Raw genomic sequence first — 21,156 nt, forward strand, 5'->3', positions numbered from 1 at the left:
CCCCCCCCCCCACCAAAAGGGCAAATATCTATCCCAGCAGAGTGCTGCCCCATTGACATCTCAGATGCTCAGGTAAGAGCCGCCCTCTCCAAAGCAAAAAACACAGCATCAATGGGACCAGACGGTGTCCCGGGCTGCGTCCTACATGAACTCCAAGAAGAGCTAAACCCAAACATAAGACTACTGTTCAATCTCAGCCTTACTACAGGATATGTGCCCAAAGAGTGGCGTACAGCAACAGTGGTCCCTCTCCATAAAGGTGGTGCCTCAACGGATCCTGGAAACTATCGCCCCATAAGCCTGACTAGCTTGGTCTGCAAAGCTATGGAAAGGATCATCATGGACCTCATAAATAAAGATATTGGGGACCTACAGACACTGGATCCTACCCAGTTTGGCTTTGTTAAGGGCAGATCCTGCCTCTTAAACCTGGTTGATTTCTTTGAAACAGTCACCAAGGCCATTGACGAGGGGAAGGTGGTCCACACAGCCTACCTGGACCTCGCAAAAGCCTTCGATACAATACCCCACTCGGGCATTATAGATAAGCTCACCAGCTTAAATATAAACCCCTATGTCACTAGATGGATTGCAAACTGGCTCAAGGACAGAACCCACATGGTTAGAATTGCTGGAGCCATGTCAGACTCCAAACCAGTTACAGGCCAACACGGAAGGACTGTGGCTGACCAAGTTCGCAGATGACTGCAAACTGGGTGCCATAATCAACTCTCCAGCTGACACAAGCATCCTCCAAAAGGGCCTCATAGAAACAGACAACTGGTGCCAAAGCCATGGCCTCAAGCTAAATGCCAAAAAGTGTATAGTCATCCCCTTTGGCAAAAACAAAGTGCCCACAAATTACCACATAGGTGGTAATCCATGAAGTACAGAAGAAGTAATTAGGGACCTAGGGACCCAAGTTGATAGCAATCTCTCATTTGACAACCACGTGGCCAAAGTGGTTAGAAAAACATTTTATATTGCCCACCTAATCATGAAGGGATTCACATCTAGATCAGGGGAGGTCATCGTGCCTCTTTACTCATCCCTCATCAGGCCCATAATTGAGGACAATGCCCCTTTTGGGATGTACCTTACCAGACACATGCAGCAACTGGAAAGACCCCAAAAGTACCTCACCAAGAGGATCAAAGGGCTCAAACAGATGCCATATGCTGCACAGTTAAAGAAACTCCAGCTCTACTCAGTGGCATACTGTCTGTTCAGAGGCGATCTGTGCCTGACGTATAAAGCCATGTCCAACCCGGAATTAATGGACATGCTGCACCTCAGAAAATCCAAATCCCATCGAAGCTACGCTCGAGACTTGAACCTCAGCACTGAAATAAATAGGACATGCTGGAGGGACAGATTCATAACCCAGAGGCTCCCTTCACTCTGGAATAAAATCCCAGTCCAGGTTAGGCAGAGTCCCTCATTGACTCTCTTCAAGAGGAATCTTGATGAGTGGATGGGAGATCGTAGGTTTACCCCGGGTATCACTTCTGTGTCACTGTTAGACAGAGGCACAGTATACTAACCTCGAAAAAGGGCATAGTAAAATAAATTTAAAATGGGTGGCGAAAGCCAAACACATTCTGGCTAGGCTTATAAATGCTCTAGGGCAGATAGCCTAGTATGAACCTATGAACCTATATGAGGAGGTGCTCAAATCCCAAACTTCAAAGGCCTCTCAGAATACAGTCCTCAGAAACTGTGCATGCACACAAATAAAACCATTCCCAGTACAGTACATAAAGCCACAACTCATTGTGTCTCAACTACCAAGCCCATAAGATGAAATACTCCACAACCCAATATTCTGGTCATAAAAGACTATTGTAAGACACAGATGCCCCTCTTACCAGGCTGGATAAGGAGAAGGTTACAGTTAGTTGCCTGTCAGGGGCCAGGATTCACCAGATCACTCAAGCACTTACATCACTTACTCCTAAGTACCAATATGACTCAGTCATTGTCCATGTGGGTATGAATGACTTGAGCATACCTCCTTGAACTTTATGAAGAGAGTTGATTGAGTTCTCAGACTTTCAGAATATGTGTCACAAGCAGGTATGAGCCTAGGATTGAGCAGCAGCTTACTGTCTCCAAGAATTATGCCACAATGCCAGCAGAAAATTATTTGCTTTAAAAATTGGCTTAGCAACTGGTGTCATTCCAAACGGGTTCAATACTTGTCAGTCTGAGATGACGTGGTTGACAGACCACACTGCTTTGCCAGGGATGGTCTTCACCTATCACCTCCAGTCTTTTGGATGTTGGCCAAAACATTATCCACACCATAGTGCCTTTTTTAAGCATTGTCAAACAGACAAACCTTCCAGTAACAAAAGCTGCTTAGGACAAGCTAAAAGTGCTACTGCTCAATGCTGGGAGTCTCAACCAGAAACTGCACTCAATGGAAGATCTCCCTCCCTCACTCTGGAGAATACTGATATTTCTGCAGTTAATGAAACATGGTTCAAAGCCACAGAAAGAACTCCAGCAGTGCATGGCTATAATGCCTCATATGTTCCGACCATCCACTGAACAAGAAGGAGCAAAAGGTGGATGTATATTGTCTACATAAAGGATAAGCACACCTCAGGATTGGTCAAACAACATAACATGGTTGAACTACTCCATGTCCAAGTAACCATGGGAAAAATCCATTGCCGTATTCTTGCTAGCTACAGATCCCCACCATGAATCATGAAATCCATACCTCATACCAGAAGTTACTGGAATTACTCACTATCCAGCCCAATACCATACTCGTGGGTGATTTTAACTACCCCTCCATTAATTGGGAAGCATACACAACAACTAACTTGCAGACCTAAAGATTTCTTGACTTTGTAAATTCAAATGCCCTTGAACAACTAGTCTGCATTCTCACTAGAGGAACAGATACCTTAGATCTGGTACTCACAAATATGAGTGAGTGCTGCACCCCCCCCCCCCCCATGTGATGTCCTCCCTAGTAAGATCAGATCACAGAGCAGTCTCCCTTGAAATAAAGATAAAACTAGCCCCCACCTAACCCCAAAAACTTCTCTAAGGTAAATTACCCTTTTAAAAGACCGCATAGGTTGTACAACAAAAGAAAGAAAATCCGGTTGAGAAGTAAGCGGGAATGTGCACAACAGAGCAAAAAATCCCTCATTAGCCTAAACAAGTGAATCAGGGATCTAATCAATTCTCTGAAAGCAGACTTTGAGGTAAAAATAGCCTCCAAAACTAAGGATAACTGTAAGGCATTTTTCAGCTATGTCCGCTATCTTAAGGGCAACACCTAACAATTTGCAGAATTAGTTGTAGATGGCATCACCTGTACTCACTCAGAAGATATAGCCAGTTTGCTGGACGACCAATTCAGGTCATATTCCTCCCCATCACCTCCAGTTCTCCCCCAAGAAATGCCCTCCATCACTGCAGTGCCAATGCTCACCAAAGAACAGGTTGCCATTGTGCTCTGTAAAGCTAAAAACATGGCTTCATTGGGGCCTGATAATATACCAGGCTGCCTCTTAAACAGCTTAAATCAGGACATATTAAGCCCATTAGGATCTCTGTTTAACCACAGCCTCTGGACTGGCTTTGTCCCTGTAGAGTGAAGTACAGTAACAGTTATCCCTCTTCATAAAGAGGGAAATCTACTGACACGGGAAATTGCAGACCCATAAGTTTGACTAGTTGTGTATGTAAGGCCATGGAAAGAATAATCATGGACCTGACAAATAATGACATAGGAAACCTTCAAACACTGGACTTGACCCAGTTCAGCTTTGTTGAGGGCAGGTCATACTTAGTGAAGCTGACGGATTTCTTTGAGAAAGTCATTAATGACATGGATGAGGGGAGAAAAGTAGATACCACCTACTTTGATTTTGAGAAGACAATAGGTCATTTGCCTTACACTAGTTCATAACAGTTACGGGGTTTTATGAGTTCACAGCATTGATTTGTTTGTTTTGAAGCAGACAGCTGTATGGTCAGACTTTACCAGAGATGGCACTACATGAGGGATGCAGCATGCTTCCTTGTTTATGAGTACTGTGTACAGTAAGTTTGTACCCCTACTGGGTGTATAGACTAACTGATCCATAGTGTTTGTTTTTACAAAGTCCAGGAATCTCTGGACCTGCAAGTTTGGGGTCATAGAGAGGTAATTTAAGTCCCCCCATGAATATCGTATTGGGTGGAATAGTAAGTGTCTCTAGTAGGTTTGAGTATGAGCTGTGATATTAGTGTGCCAGAGAGAGTGACCAATAACATGTAAGAATGTGATATGGTACTCTACCTGTGATAATTTGGTCATGGAGAAGCTTAAGCTGGTCATCCTGTTTGACCAACTTTGAGATATATTTATTTTTGACGTAGATGGAGACACCTCCACCTTTAGTCCTTGTGCAGTAGCCAGTCTAAATGTGTGGAAAGCATTGCATCCCTACATTGCTGGAGTTCCCTCCATGGCTTGAAGCCATTCCTTGGTTACTGCACAGATGTCTGCTGTGCATTCTCCAAGGTGTGGAATGCTTGGAGGGAGTGAAGTTTCTCATTTAGGCTCATAGAGTTTAGCAGTAATACCTTTAGATTCCCTTGGGTTTATTTTGCTAAGTTGGAAGGTTTGTCAGATGTTCGTGTTTCACTGCTGCAGTCATTACACTTGGGTTATCCTGCCATCAGGCGGTCCCGCAGTCGGCCAGAGTTCCAAAGTCTTGGTCCGGCGTCGGTTACTGTCGCTTCTTCCCTGACGTCAGTGCGCCAGGGGTATATAAGATGCAGCCGAAGCCATTTTCTTCAGTTTTTCTTGCCCCAGATGTCAGGTGCCCCCAAATAGGTAGGCAATACATATTGCTAAAAACACATACATAAAAAATGTAAAACAATACCTTTAGCTACAAGCAAATACACCACATAGGTTGTATAGGATAGAGAGGTATAGATAAGTCCCAGCTACGATAGTGGGGTTGGAGGGAGGATAACCTGGACTGCAGCAGTTATGTAGTTCGGGGAAGTACATCTCAGTTATTTACACCCACATGAACTATGACTGAGCCATACTGGTACTTGTGGCTCAGTGACCCTGAGTGTGTGAGTGGCTTGACAGATCCTGGCCCTGATAGACAACTGATTGTGATTTTTTTTTCATTGTTCAACCTGGTGAGTGGAGTATCCATGTGTTTCACAATGGAGTCTACTTAAAGATTAAGAAGTTGTGTATATGTTAGTAGACTCCATTGTGAAGTCTACTAAAAGACTAAGAAGCCGTGTATATGTTAGTTGATTTGGGTAATTCTAGGCTTTTTAGTGCTGTACAGTTGTGGATTCTGAAACGGGTGTTTGCTGCTAATTTAGCCACTTTATTATAGCATTGTTCAAGTTTTGATTTTTGTGATGCCTGCAGATTAGTAAGGATGAGAGGTCCATAAAGTAGTGAGGGGAGGAGGTGTAATTTTAGTTGCATTGTTTCGAAAATATTTAGCTCTCTAAAGCATCCGTAATTTTTGGTGTGTTTTTTAATGCAATTTTGTATGTACAGGTCAAATTTAATATTACCATTCACTGTCATCCCTAATAATTTGCTATGAGAATTGACTTAAACAGTTTTATTAAGAAAATTTTAAATTTTGTTTTTCCATGAGAGAGGGATTTGGGGGCGGGGTTGTTGAGGAGATGGTGACTGTCAGAGCTTCCTACGTAATTTTATGGAGATGTGCCAGGTTGTCAAATATCATATGAGTATAGATTTATCTGCATATCATAATATGAGGCCTTTTGTGTTGGTCTGTGAAGAGTGTTGGTGAGAATGTTAAAAAGGAGGTACACCACTGGTGACTGGGAGGTATGAAGAGAGGGTGGAGAGCCATTTTACTGACTGATACCTATTGGACAGGTAGCTTTTGAAACATAGAAGGGTGCTCTATATTTTATTTATTTTTTAATGTACTACGTTTGTTAGCTGGGTTGGTGAACTGGCCCACACACCATTTTCTGCCATAACCTGAGTAAAAATGACAACTAAAACTTTTAAGCAGAAGTTACTTGATGTTATACAGTACAATACGGTGATACTATGATAGTGAAAATTATGAAAAATATGCATAGGATGGCATAAATAGCGTACAGCATGAGAAATAAAACAAAACACAGTGCGTACATATAAGAATTGTACAGTCAGAGGGATAGCTTCTAACTTAATAGTAATCAACTCCCAAGTTTAAGTGTGCTGTTTAATGCTAGACTGTTAGCCATTATCAAAAAAAGGACATTTGCATTCCTTAGAATGAAACTCGGCTAACTTATTTTTAAAAAACTCCGAGTGAAGCCTCTTTAGACACTTAGGACCTCTGTCTTAACCTGTCCTCCGAAACAGATTTAGATTTACTGCTTGTGATTCTTCTCTGTAGTTATCCTCTGCAGATGACTTTCATAGTCCATTATAACCCTGTAAACTGAACTGCAAGCATGCTTATTTGGTGCTGTTTACTTTCCAAAAATTCCCCTTTGTTTGGACTGTCTCTCCATTCTGCTTTAGTGAATGGTTGTTTCCTGTGAATTGGGAAGTTATTCTTATTTGTGCCTTTCAAGTGATGCCTCTTAGTACACTGACACTTTGAGAACAGGGGACTGTAGGTTGGGTGTATGCTGCTTGGGACTTCCCTGTGGGAAATCATGCAGGGGTTGCATGCATCTTCCTTGAGAAATCATGCCATGCACCAGCAGGAGATGCACTGGTGCCTGAGCATTTCAGCTGTCAATTCTGAAAACTCTTCTGAGTTGGAACTAGAAGAAGTAACAAGAGTTACCTACTACAGAGAGCATTCTTATAGATGAGATGATAATGAATCTGTTGTAATTTTCCATACAAATCTTAAAACAGTGTCTTTGTATTTTCCAGATTGTGTCAAGACTTCAGAATCTGGTAACCATCTTACAACAGAAGAGCACAGAAATAGAAGTTTTGGCAGTAAGTTTCAATATTATTTTTAACATTGTACCATGAGCCAAACCTTAAGCTTTAGTCTTTGCTTAGTTGCAGGGCAGCATGTGTGTTGAAGAAAGAATATGTCCAGCTGTAAAGTTTTAAGGGTGATTTTTTGCAGGTGTTATTTTTCAGCAGTGGCATCTGGTGAACAAGGGTAGTGACATTCATGCATAATGTGCGACTATAAGGTCAGTTTGACAAATTGCCTTTTGGAATGGAGGTGCACAGTAGACCCTTAAGGTTCAAAATCTAGTGTCTTTAGATGTGTTGAAACCTTTAAGACCAGAAATTTTGAAAACTTATTCATATACAAGAAAATGATGAAATGTAGTCTTAACCTGCTAGTTGTCAGTAGTTTTTGAACAATTTTCATAAAACTTGCATGTTTAACTCTCAGTGTAGTGGTGTAAAAAAATATCTCAGATATATTTTCTGGATGTGCTGCAAGAAACGCTATTGTGGACAACATTTTGCTACAGCAGTGCCATTGTTTATAAGGTTAAACACAAGCACTGCAGTATCACCACAAAGAGAGTAGAATGCGTGTTCAGCAGATAAAATCAAAATAAAACCAGCACAATTTAATAAAAAATGAAATCCTTCAAACAACAGGATGTAAATCCTCGCAAACATGATAAGCGCTTTCGGCTATGCCTTCATCAGATCCTGTTCACACTAAAACATCTTGTTTTTTTTATATCATTGCTAATCCAGTCAAGTCATCTCCTGAGCTTCCTACTTTTCAGTATGTGTTTTAAAGGCACCACTTTTTAAGATCAGGTCTCCTGTTTGCCTGTAAATCAGCTATCCAGCGTGTTTCCAAGATGTCAGTTTTATTTGATAGATCTCTGCCTCTTATATTATCTAGCACTCTTTCCAAAGCTAGGAAGGAGAATTTATGTCCAGGATACCTTTGAATATGCTGTGACTATGATGGCATAGAATCCTCTCCTTAAAAGGTCTATTGGGTTTCCCAACATAAAATCCTGGGCGGCTATCACAAGTAGCTACATATACTATGTTCTTAGTACTACAGTCCACACGCTTCTTTAATTTGTATATCGGACCAGTTACAGGATGTTTGAAACAATTGGTTGTATCTATTTAAATACATGTTTTGCAACTTCTACATGGAAAAGTGCCCATCTTAAGGCTATGTGGAACAGCATCTTGTTTGCGACATAACAATCTCTTTAGATTCAACTTATTCTTAAAAGTGAATCTGGGGACATCACCAGCAATATGTCTTAGGCTATCATCTGAAGTTAAAATCCTCCAGTTTTTCCTAATAATTTCACAAATGGCTGATATGTCACAACTGTGTGTTAGTAAACATCTCATGCCACTCAGTTCTCTGTTTTGTTTTTCCATGTCATCCTTTCTGCTGACTGTGAAATAAGGTCTCCCTCTGTCATTTCTCTGTGGCTTCGTCTTCATGGTTCCCTGTCGATTTCAAAATTTTTATAGCCTCGGGTCAATAAATCATTTGTATAATCATTCTAATTCATGTTGGTGCACTTCATCATCAGTGCAAAGCCAAGATATACGTAGCATCTGGCCATTTATTATTTGTGGATACACATTTAGGATGCATACTTGTTCTATATAAAGTATGATTTCTCCAACATTCTTTTCTATAGAGATGTGTATTAGGTCCATAGGTTCATAGGTAGGTACTAGGCTGTTAAATTGACCGTCTTCATTTATAAAGACAGTCACATGCAGAAAGTCTATTTCTTCTTAGAAACTCCTGATATCAAACTCCAAGAATGGTGTAGTACTCCCAAGTGCTCCACAAAACTGGATAGTTCATTCTCATTACCTCTCTATAAAACAAATATGTCATCAACAAATCTACCATAGAAGACAGCATGTCTCAACCAGTGATTCTGTTCACTTAATGCAAACTCATTTTCCCAATACGCCATGACCAAATGGCATGTAGCTATGCCCCACTTTTGCCAATAATGGTCAGTTCCATAGACAAAAATGTTATTCTCCAGTATAATTCTCTTCAATGAGCAGATTTGTGAGGTAGTAGGGCCATCAGTATCCGTATGTGTTCTCAAAAGTTCCTGAATAAAGTGCTGGTTTTATTTTAATTTTATCTGCTGAACACACATTTACTGTCTTTTTGTGGTGATATTGCAGTGCTTGTGTTTAATCTTCAGTCATTGTTTTAATACTGCAGTCTTCACTAGTTAGGTTTTTTTTTGTTTGTTTGTTTATAAGGTGGTATATCACAGATGGTCTATATAAAATTTGCACTGAGAATGTTAGACTGAAGTTGCAAGAGAATGCATGCCAAACTAAACCTAAATTGCAAGTCTGACACTTGTTAGCAGCTTTGGGTCAGAATTTCGGAATTATGGTATATCGTAGTGCAGTTTTGTACCAGAGTATGATTTTACAAACTATGTAACATTACCTGTCTGGACAAATTCGTACTCTGACAGATGTTCACCATAGGGTTCACTGTTACAGTCCTCTTAGATGGGATACCTACATGCATGTACCCTGTGAATGGCTTGACTTTCAGAGGTTTACTCTTTCCCCAGGGCTTTGACTGATGTCCTGCAACCAAAGGTAACAGTGCTTCAGCTCACGATATTTTCATCTCTCTTTTTCTATGCAGTGTATGTATTTGTGTGTGTGTGTGTGTGTGTGTGTGTGTGTGTGTGTGTGTGTGTGTGTAGCTGTAAGTTTTTAAGGTACTCAGTCTTGTCAGTCAGGATACTTTGGCAGCCAGATGAGTGTCCTATAGGGGATATTTTCATCTTATCTATTTTCCTACTTGATTGTTTGGCTAACTCTGATACTGATTCCAGTTCTGAAGAGTTCATAGTTAATGTTATTAATTGTGTGTTGTGTGGAAAACAAATCCCCCACAAGGATTTCCATACCAGGTGTTAATTCTTCCTCGGCCCAGAACACATAGTGAACTCCTGTCTGCATTGTGCTGCTTTCATCCTGAGATTAGTCCATAGACTATGTGAGTCTTTCTATAGGGGTTTTCATGTACCACAAAAGGGCTCAAGTCCATTTCCATGCCATGAATGGTATCTACCAAACCTGTATGCGTCTCCTGCATAAGAAAAAATATATATATTAAGAGGGAGACGTATTTCTGATGATTCAAGTTTCTGTAGGTCTGGCAGCCTTGCACATGGTGAGGTGCTTTTGTAACCCTTGCTTGCAGAGTTTGTTTCTACCTGCTGGACTGACATTCCTCCAAAGGCTGAAGGTCCTTTGACTTCAAAGGTCCATATTGTGATCTCAAAAGTGGATGATGGGATCCCAACTATTGTGCATGAGGGGATTCCAGGTGATCATATCAAGGTTCCAGTTCCCCATCTGTTACCTGAAGCCTTCAGGGTGGCAGTTCCTGAAATTTACAAAGCACAAAACAGATTCCGTTTGCTGTAAACTATTATTTTGATGCTGAAGACACCTTGTCTTGTACTTCATCACTGGAGGATTTTTCTTTTTGGGAACAATCTTCAAAGAAAGAGGGAGGATTTCCACTGAGAAACTACCAAATATTCTGAAGCTCAGCAAAGGTGTAATGCAGTGCTTACATGGGCTTGCCTGAAGCTAGACCTCTGGCTCTTCCTCCAGTACTATATGCCTTGGACAATGTGATTAACAGTGTGTTCTTGGATCCTTATATTATCTTCCTCCTCCTCCTAGGAAGCCTGACCAGTTCTAGATTGGGAATACTTCCTTTAAGTATCTTTATAGGAACCTCTTTGAGGATCCAGATGTTGTCTCTGAACCCCAGGAAGAGCTACCTCAGCTCCAAGTAGAAATTGTATTCCCAGTGAAAGGAACAGCAGAGTGCTTCAGATATTTGGGGAAAAAACTATTCACTTTAGCAGTCTTAAACTGCCAGTCATATATTCTTCACTACCACCAATCCCTGTTAGATAGGACAAGGCCTCTCTGGGGGTTGGGGGTTCAAAGACAAGAATCTGAATCAAGAAATGATGTGATAGAGCTATGTTACCTTTCCAAGTAGCCAAGCACTCACAAAATGTGACCATTGTGCTATGTGCACTTTGTGTAGGGCAACAGTTCCCAGGTCTGTAATATGGAGTTGTGACTGGATGATTACCTTGCCCCTGCCAGACAATGTTAAATCAGATATCCTTAATGCCCTGTTGAGAAAGTACCTTCTGTTTGGACCTTCTTTTCAGGAAATCAACAGGTAACTGAAGGAAAAGAGAAAGGCTACCAAGTCTGTAAGACAATTTTATACTTAAGTTCCATGGGACGGCAGGAATTTCCCAGCAAAGTCATGTCCATCTCATAATAAACCACATAGTGTGAGACCTACCAAAGGGAAGAAGAGGAAATTAAAAAAAAAGTTAATGCTAGACCCAGAGACAAGCATAGGGCCCACAGGGCTGTGACACCTTGAGGGATTGATCATGAGTTAGCCAGGCTGCCCCTTCCAATCCCCTTCTCACATCCACCCTGACACACTACCCTCTCCCCCACCACTCTGGTTTCTCCCTTATAAAAGTTGAAGGGTATTTGAGAATAACACAAGACAAGTGAGTATTAGATATTATCAAAAAAGTTTACAGATTGCAGTTTGTAGGCATACCAAAATTGAGTCATTCCATCAGTCCTCAAGGACCAGCTTGCCCTGATTGCTGTAGTCATTTAAGAAATGAATCCATCAGGGGTGTAGAAAAGCCCTCCTTGTGGGAAGGGAAGACCAGTCTTTTACTCAAGATCTAGATCTTGTGGAAAGAGGGTCCATAGAGATCCATCCAAGACTCTCCTACCCCAAGCATTTCTTGGGGCTCCAAAATTCAGAATGCTTGCCCTCCAAAGTATATTGCCTGTGCTTCCTTAACTTCAGAGCTGAAGGATGAGTATCTCCATATCCCCATTACCAGAAAGTATAGAAAATTCCTAAGATTGGCTGCAGGGGGGTGGGTGCTCATTTACATTTCACCTCCTTATTGCTTTCTCCCCATACCTCTACTGAAAAAGGGACTTTTTTTGCTCAGGTGGAATATCACAGTCAACTAAAGTAAAATAAGTAAATTGCCCTTTTGCTCATCCACTGCTCCTAGAGTATTCACACAATGTCTGGCTGCAGTGATTGCCTATTGCAGAACAGCGAGTAATATAATTTTATCCTTACCTGGATGGCTACCCCATCCTAGCAGAGTCATAACAGGGCTTCCTTCAGCCTTTGGACTTCAATGTGAGCTCTTTCAAGAATCTGGAACCCAAAGCAAATCGGCAGAAGTCCTGGTTAAACCTCTGTCAGAAATTAGCTTCCCTGAGGAGACATCACCCTGGTCAGAGCCTTCCTTCCCTAGCACTAAGTAGTGCATTTGACTCAATAGTTCCAACGCATTCTGCACAGAATCAAGGAATATCTTTCAAGGCACCTCTATGTATTTCCGACATGTTCTGCAGCAGACCAAGATCAGTGCAAGGGAATTTCTGAGGATGCTAATATTCATGACATTTTGCATCATAGTGGTTCTCTTAGCATACCTGCACATGACAAAGCTGCAGTGGTACATAAGAAACAAATGGTGTCCACACGCCCATCCTTTATAGACTAACACCCGTACTCTTCTTTCCTGCATCAAGGGGAGAGGTGATGCTGGATAGCAGTGTGCACAGAATCAAAGAATACTGTTAAAGGCAGTTCTGTGTATTTTAACTCTGACCATTGATTCCTTAGACTTGGTGGGGGCTCATTTGATGAAAATGAGGAAAAGTTATAAATGTCTAAAAAAATGTTCGCTTTCATACTTTTTGCAAATCCTTCACTAGCACCCTGTAACACAAGGTTCTTAGGTGATGACAAGGAGTACAACCATGATGTGATACATAAACAAAGAGGGAGGTACACATTCATATCTGTTGAGCAAGCTTGGGAGATGGTCTTCAAAGCAGGTCTAACAATGACTGCAGCTTGTATGCCCTTCCTGTGAAATGTCTTTGGGAGACATGCTGAGCAGATATCAAACAGACTCCATGTATGAGCGCTCAACATGGATGACTTTATGGATCTGAACAGCTTGTAGAGTATACTGGAGATAAACCTCCTTGCCTAACTTCCGAATTAGCAACTGAAAAAGTTTTGTGGCAGGATATTAGCTCCTGAAACATAGAAAATAGATGGTTTCTTCCTGATTTGGACACTTCTTTTCTTTTACATGTTTCGTGTAATTCCTTGGTCCCAAGTGTACTGCTCAAAATCAGCAAGGAATAAACAAAAGTAATTTCAGCAGTGTCCTTTTGGCTAAGACAACATTGCAAGACAGAAGAGCAAATTATTGCCTTGGCATTTGAATTCCTGACTCAATATAAGGATTCCCTTCTACATCCAAATCTGGCCACTCTGACTTGTAGCTTGAATGATCTTACCCTGCTTCCAAGTAGGCACAGGTATTCTGAGGATGTGCTAAATATTATTTTTCACAGCTTCTTTTTGCTTATCATAACATTATGAAAGCTTCTATAATTTGACATACGCACTGCACATATATACATGATCATCAGTTACAGCCACTTTTATGACTTTCTGCACCTTAGATGTGATCAAATAAATAAACACATTCATAAATAATAGTCCAGAAATATACTTCGGGACCACACAGTGAAGCCTGCTGCAACTCCCCAAATTCCCTTTCAAGAACTTGGCTCAAGAATGAGGAATAAAGGCCCAAAATCAAGGGCAGGTTTTAAATATTGCTCTTATATGCTTAAAAAGTTGTTAGTATAGCAAGTTTTGCATTAGCAAGCATTTTCTGAAAGATATGATGCCCAAAACTCATGTCTGTCATTATTTGGTGACTGCAGTTTGCTAGAAAAACACAGATTTTATGAAGATCTGGTCAAATGTATTGGGACATTAGAGAGCTGTGCCCTCTGGGCTCACATACCCCCCCCCCCACACACACACACACACACTACCAACAATTACAGCCACGTGTATAACTATGTACATGTTGGATATCTGCTTCAAATAAGATGAATGCATAAATAATGGCTTAGAAATGTATTTCATCATACTGCTGTCAGACCTTCCCCCCTCAACTTCTTAGCTCAGCAATTACAGACAAAGACTCTGTATTAGGAAGAGATTTTAAATATTTTTCTTTAATACTTAGAAAATTGCAAGAATAACATACTTTGCATTAGCAAACATTTTCTGAAAGTTAAGAGGTTTGAAACTCATGTCTGTCATTATTTATTGACTGCAGTCCATAACAGCTTACCATCAAACCAGACATTTTATGACAAACAGACCAAAATACCTCTCAGTGTCTTTGTGTACACTGTAGGGAGCACGAAAGATCCAAAAAGGCAACCGGATTTAAATATTACTCAAATTCATTTGAAAATTTGATAAAAAGTACAGCTGTGTAAAATCTTACCATAACAGTAGATGTCCTTCTCTTCACTGTTGCATTATTCCTAAATATGAGGATGTCTTGTCCCGGGCATCATGACGCGCGGCCAATGTACATTAGATTAAAAGATCTTGTTTGTGCCGTACGTCACATTTATGCTTCCTGCACGGAACGTAGGGCATAAAAGAGACATGCAGACACAACTACCCAGAACTGACTTGCCCAAGTAGAGAACAAGCATCATAGGGCAAAGGAGTCCATGCATAACCAGAAGAAAAAAGATGGGGTTGGAGGGAGGGAGCAAATACTGCAGCAGTGAAGAAAAGGACATCAACTGTTTTGATAAGATTTTACACAGCTGTACTATGTCCTTCTATATCTCTTTTGTAGTATTCCTAAATATAAAGGAGAGTAAAAAAGCTCAAGAAACAGAATGGGAGGTGGAAGGGTGGGAATAGCTCTCAACAAACCCACATAAAATGGTTTCAGGAAAACCTGTTTGGCCCTAGGAAATCGATCCAATTTATAATGCTTAGTAAAAGTATGCACTGAAGACCAAGTAGCAGTCTCAAGGATGGAAGTGGCGTCCAGTCTCTTGAAGGCACCAAAACAGGCAAATGCCCAAGTAGAATGATCTCTAACAGAAGCAGACAGAGACTTGCCATGAAAAGATTAACAAAAATAAATGGTTTTAGAAATACAGGAGGTGATGGATTGCTTAGAAACAGCCAAACCCAAAGACTTGGGATGAAAGGAAACAAAAAGCTGATCGGACTTACAAACAGTCCTAGTTTTATCCAAATATACCTGAGCTGTCTGTGAAAATTCAAGGTATGCAGGACCCTCTGAGTAGCAGACTGAGGAGAAGGGAAAAAGGAAGGGAGTTGTACTGACTGATTTAAGGACAACTCATTCACCACTTTGGGTGTAAAAGAAGGATTAGTACAAAGGGACACCCTGTCCCTATAAACAACAAAAAAAGGGAGTAATGCCCATAACGGCCTGGAGCTCAGAAACCCTCCAAGCAGAAAGCAACAAAACAGCCTTCCAGGTACAATCATGCAAAAAAAAAAAAAATAGCAGAACCTGCCAGCCTAAAAGGAGCCTGAGTCAATTTCTCCAAAACAAAATTAAGGTTCCAAGGAGGAAGAATAGGCTTTCTTGAAGACCTAATATGCAGGACACGTTTAAGACATTGACCTCAAAATGAGAAGTCAAAGGAGGAGTGAAGGGCAGACAAGCAGAAATGGCTGACAAGTGGATCTTCAGGGAAGAATAGGCCAAGCCAGACTGGAGCAACTCACACAAATAAGAGAGGAACAAAGGGAACCCTACTGAAAAAAAAACGGTCCTGGTTATGAGCATAGCACCAGACCGAAAATCTCTTCTATTTGCACATATAAGATTTTCTGGTTGAGGGTTTCCTTGCCTCCTGTAAAACCTGGAGCACATCCTCAGAAAAGAGGTGCCTGAAAGGGATCAATACCCTATCAGCCGCAATAGTAGCAATCTACATTCCCCCAGGGGATAACTTACCCCTGCTGGAAAACATTCTCATACTTCTCTCAACATATTCCTAATAAAACCATTATTCTTGGTGATGTCAATATTAATTGGTTAACTCTCTGTACCCCAAATTCTTCCTTGCACATCAACTTGTACGGCTTTAGTCAACTTATCACTGATGCCACCCATACCAACAACTCTCATACACACAGCACACTTATCGACTGGATTCTAGTCTCTCATCCCTCTAAATATCACAATCCTGAAACACTTCCCAGCACACTAAGTGATCACTCCCCAATAAAAGCACTTTGATATATCCCTCACTTTACTAAACAGCATAGATTTATCACATGCCGCAAGCTTACTAACTTCCACCCTGACACCTTTAAATCTCTTATCTGTAAAGTTAACTGGAATTTCCTTACCCAACTCCCCCTTGACGATGCTGCCCTGTCTTTCAGCTCCACCTTTCTCAGTATTCTTGACTCACTTGCCCCACTTCACACAGTCCGTATTAAATCTAATACATCTCCATGGCTATCAAGTTATACTCACATCCTAATGAAAAATAGAGACAGAGCATGGAAAACGTGGACCAAAACAAACCTCCCTGCAGACTTGCTAAAATACAAAGAACTTAGAAATTGGACCAAAACGCGTATTAATAAAGACAGAGACTTCAACTTTAATCCACCCTCAGCCTTGAAATCTAACCCCCCAAAATTTTGGAACTCCTTAAACCACATACTGCATCCTGATGGTCCCTGCTCCCCCAATCCTTTGTCTTGATAACACTCCTAAAGGTACTGCCTCTACCTTCAACACGTATTTCATTGACTCTATATCCAAACTATTTAACCCCAGTGCCAATTCGTCTACCTTTAATAATATTTCTAACCACTCTCTATCAAATCTCACTATACTCTCATCAAAATATTTTTCCCTCAAACCTGTACCCACTAGCTACATCAAATCCCTACTTTCTAAAAGCAAACCTTGACCAGCTTCTACCGACAACATTCCTTCCCTTTTCATTCAGTTAGCTGCTGACTCTCTTGCTCTCCCTGTATCTATCTTAATCAACCACTCCATTTCAGAGTCCAAAGTCCCTTCCATATGGAAACAGTTCTTCACTCTACCAGTACATAAAGGAGGTAACTCCTCAGGCATCACTAATTTTAGACCAATTGCCATCCTCTCTCTAAAGTTCTAGAAAAATGCCTACATAAACAAGTTATGCACTACCTACTCTTAAAATCTGCTTACACCTACTCAACATGGCTTTAGACCAAAGCATAGCACTACTACTACTGCCCTACTATCATTCCTTAATACTATAGCCATTGCCAGAGATGACAACAAACTTGTCTCCTGCCTATTCTTAGATCTCTCTAAAGCTTTTGATACCATCTCTCACCCTCTCCTTCTGCACAAACTAAACAACCTTAAATTCTCCCGTGCTACTGTTGCATGGTTTTGCAGCTACCTTACTGATGGATCTCAAGCAATGAAGTGGCAATCTGCACTCTCCCCTCCTCTCCCTGTTAAAGTGGGTGTCTCTCAGGGTTCCATCCTTGGTCCACTACTTTTCAACATCTTCACTAGTCTTCTTTATTCTTCCTGTCTTCAGTCATCACTGGCCCAATATGCTGATGACTCTACTGTCATCACTATTGCTGACTCTCCCTCCAAACTCATCTGTACAACACAGACTTCCTTTAACTCAGAAGAAAACTGGCTCTCTTATAACCAGTTTATCCTTAACGCCAAAAAAACTAAGCTACTGCTTTTTCTTCCTAAAAACTACAACCACATTAAATCCACTTTCACAATCCTGTCCCTCAATAACACACACATCAAGGTGGAAACTAGCACTAAACTCCTTGGTGTCATCATTGACGACCAACTTAAATTTGATCTACACATTATCAACTGTATCAAGAAAACTCGTCAGAAACTAGGGCTCCTCTACTGCAGCAAAACGTTTCTCACCAGTGAAGCTTAAAGTAACTCTGTCTTATGCCTACCTCCTACCCAGTCTAGTTTGTGGCTCTCAAATTCTTACTTGCCTCAACTCCACACTCCTTGCCAAATTTGAATCTGCCTGCAACAAGATAGCCAAATTTGTAGGACATCAAACCTACAAGTCACATTGTTGTCTCTCATTCAGACACTTTAACTGGCTTGAGCTTACCTCACCAGCTTCTTCTCCCCTCAACTCCAGATCTAAGGTTGCCACCTTTTCAAATGCCCAAAGTGGGACATTTTTGGTACAAACGTCAGATTTTGCAGGCTGAAACATACCCACGGCCAGTACAAAGGACATAACTTCACTTTTTTGCCTAAATAAAAGCTTATTCTTGTAGCATTTTAGTTGCTTATTCTGTTTCTTTTAACATTTAGGTGTTTCAGATACAGAATAACTGTTTCATGCAAATATTGCATAAAATATAGGAAATAATTTTGTTTTAAAATCTCAGGACATTTGCCATTTTTACAATATTTTTGCAGGACACAACTGCCCCTCGCAAAGTGAGACAGGTGGTAACCCTACTCCAGATCATCCACTCCATCCTTTATCAGCCTTCTTACTGTCCTACCCTATCATCTGTCACCTTCCAGTATTCACCTGCTAGGTCCCTCCGGAGGTCTAACCTAGATCTGCTACAAATCCACAAACCTAAAATTCAGAAAGGATGTCTTCTCTATAGCTATAATCCTTCCAAGGCATGGAACAAACTCCCACTAGAGATCAGGTCACTCAAGCAACTTAGTCAATTCAAGCTAGCCACTAAAGAATACTGTTAAGCCAATGGACCTGCCTCTGTACCCACCCCTCTTAAACAGCTTATCAACCCTAACTACACACCTCTATCTGCTCCCAACCTATGTAACTTTCTCTAACTCTGTAGACCTTGTCTCACATTAACTTCTCTATCGTAAGTACATTACATAATTCTTATCTGCATAATGTAAGATTTTATGTCTGGTGACAAAACTATTGATGTTAAGTTGTCTATCTCGCCTTCATTCTTGCTGGATGGGTTCGGAGCCGACCTCGGCTCCGACTCGGCCACTCTAAAAGCTCGAGAGTTGGTTCCACCGGCTCGAGGCTCCCCTTATATCCCACAATGCTAGGCGAGAGTTACCTCAGATCTCGTTTGCCGCTACAGCTTCGAGGTTGGTTGTTTCTACCGATTCCTGGTGAGTACTATTTTTCTTGTGAAAATTAGTCTTTAAAACCCCTTTAAGTTAATATTTTTACTTAGTTAGTGTAGGTTAGAAAACTTTTATTCCCTACCCAAAATAATTTCCGTTTCTTTCCCCAAGAACCTTTGGTTCTTCCCTTGGGCCTATAGGCCTTCCCTTCCCTAGTGGAGTGTGTGTGTTTATTGTAGTTTATTGTAGTTTTAAATTACTAGTATTACTACTAAATTTATTGTGTTAACCTGACAGGGTATAACTTGTGTGTTTGTGTGCGTGTTTGTGTACACCTGTCAGACAAAAATGTCTAAAGAAGCAAAGGTCTCCGGATTCAAGAAGTGTGATGCGTGCTGTCAGAAAATGTCTCTGACAGACGCTCACACTTCTTGTGTCTATTGTCTGGGGCCTTTGCACCTGCAGGACTCCTGTGCTGTGTGCCATGGCTTCAGCCCCAGGGTCCTGCAGGAAAGAAAAAATAAATTAATTCTTAGAGGCTTACTGAAGCCAGAGGATTCCCTGTCTGTTTCAACAGGGAAGCCCTCTAAGGCATCTAGGTCTTCGGCTCCGGCATCTGAGCCGAGACCTCAGGTTTCTCAACCTTTGCCTTTATCGGCTCCGGCTGGAGCCGATAAGTCTCAGTCCACAGTTTCTGTGGCTCCCGGCCCCGGCCGGAGCCGAGGTTATTGAAGTTCCCGTGTCGGCTCCGACCAGACCTTCGGAGCCGACAACTAGGAAGAGGTCCAGGTCACTATCTCTTGGCTCCGTTCATTCGGCTCCAGGATCTCCCCTGCTGTCTGAACGGAGCCAAAGGTCTCACTCCTCTAGGTCATCGAGGCTGTCGGATCATGACCTTCAGAGGGTAGTGAGTCGACTACTTAAGTCCGAGGCACTAGCCCAGATGCTTCAGAGCCCGACTCATCAGTCGATGCCTGCCCCGGTCCATCAACATTTTCCTCCTTCGACTCTCTTGAGTTCGGAGCCGGGTCGCGTCGGAACCGAGACTTTGATTACGTCGGAGCCGATACAATTGTCTTCGGCTCCGTCGTCGGCTCCGTTTTCTTCTTTGGAAGAATCTCGGCGCCGGACTTCCCTCGTCGGCTCCGAGGGGGTGAGTGGCATCGGACCCTTGTCCGACCCCCCTCTCCCTCTCGGGGCTTCGGCGCTGGTGAGTTCGGCTCCGACATCGCCTCGAGCCATCACTGTCGGTGCCGAGGGGGGTTCTTAGCTCCTCGGAGCGGGGACCTCTGGCTCTGCCTGACAGGGGTGCATTCGAGGTCATGCGGAGTGTGTTAGAGCCTGGCTCTACTCCACAGTCGGCTCCGTCCGCCCCTCCCTCTATGCTGCCTCAGGGTAAGTCGACTCACTCCCTCATCCCGGACCGCAGAGAGCCAGCCCCTCAGGAGCCCCCTGTGGGGATTTCATCCTCTTCCGAGGCCTCTCCTGATTTGGCAGAAGAGCCCCCTCGGAAGAGGAAGTGTAAGAGGAAACACATTGACTCACCTGAGTCCATCACGTCAGACACAGATTTGGATGATTCTGAGGGTCCCCCCGTTCCCCTTCTGAAGATGTCTCATTTGCAGACATTCTGGAGATCCTGAAACAGAGGGGAAATTGGCCAGCCCTCAACCCTTCGGAGGACGAATCTGTGTATCTTGAGGCGTTTGGCTCTCGTCCTTCCACCTCCTGGGTGTCCCCTCCCTTCGACCCCCTCATGCAGGTGATTGCTAAGAAGGCATGGACGGCTCCTGATTCAGTGGACCCCACTCCCAGGAGACCCTCTAAGTTCATCACAGCTCCAGCAGACAAGCAATTTTAACAAAAGGAGTTTCTGTGGATGCTATGGTGGTAGCTGCTGCCACAAAGAAGGAACTGGCTGATCCTTCAGTACCTGTCCATCCACCTAACAAGGAATCTAGGTCCATGGATAGGTGCGGAAGCGGATGTTCTCCTCAGCGACATTTACCATGCGTTCGCTGAACTACCTGTGCCATTTCACTCGTCTTCAAAGGGACTTGATCAAGGAAGCGAGTGAAATGTTAAAGGATCCTACAGCTGCGG

At 42.2% G+C, this 21,156-nt stretch overlaps 1 protein-coding gene across 3 annotated transcripts in view; it reads left to right on the forward strand.

The window, feature by feature from the left end:
- EIF2AK4 (eukaryotic translation initiation factor 2 alpha kinase 4) overlaps nucleotides 1–21,156 on the forward strand; it is a 3,701,979-nt gene that overhangs the window by 3,330,558 nt on the left and 350,265 nt on the right. For all 3 annotated transcript variants that reach the window (XM_044073832.1, XM_044073831.1, XM_044073833.1), the window contains one exon: nucleotides 6,908–6,976. In XM_044073832.1, coding sequence (XP_043929767.1) covers nucleotides 6,908–6,976 — 69 coding nt within the window. The remainder of the gene's footprint in view (nucleotides 1–6,907; nucleotides 6,977–21,156) is intronic.

Source organism: Protopterus annectens, chromosome 6.part0 (genome assembly GCF_019279795.1).
Source record: "Protopterus annectens isolate FY-2018-M chromosome 6.part0, PAN1.0, whole genome shotgun sequence".
Taxonomy (NCBI): Eukaryota; Metazoa; Chordata; order Ceratodontiformes; family Protopteridae; genus Protopterus; species Protopterus annectens.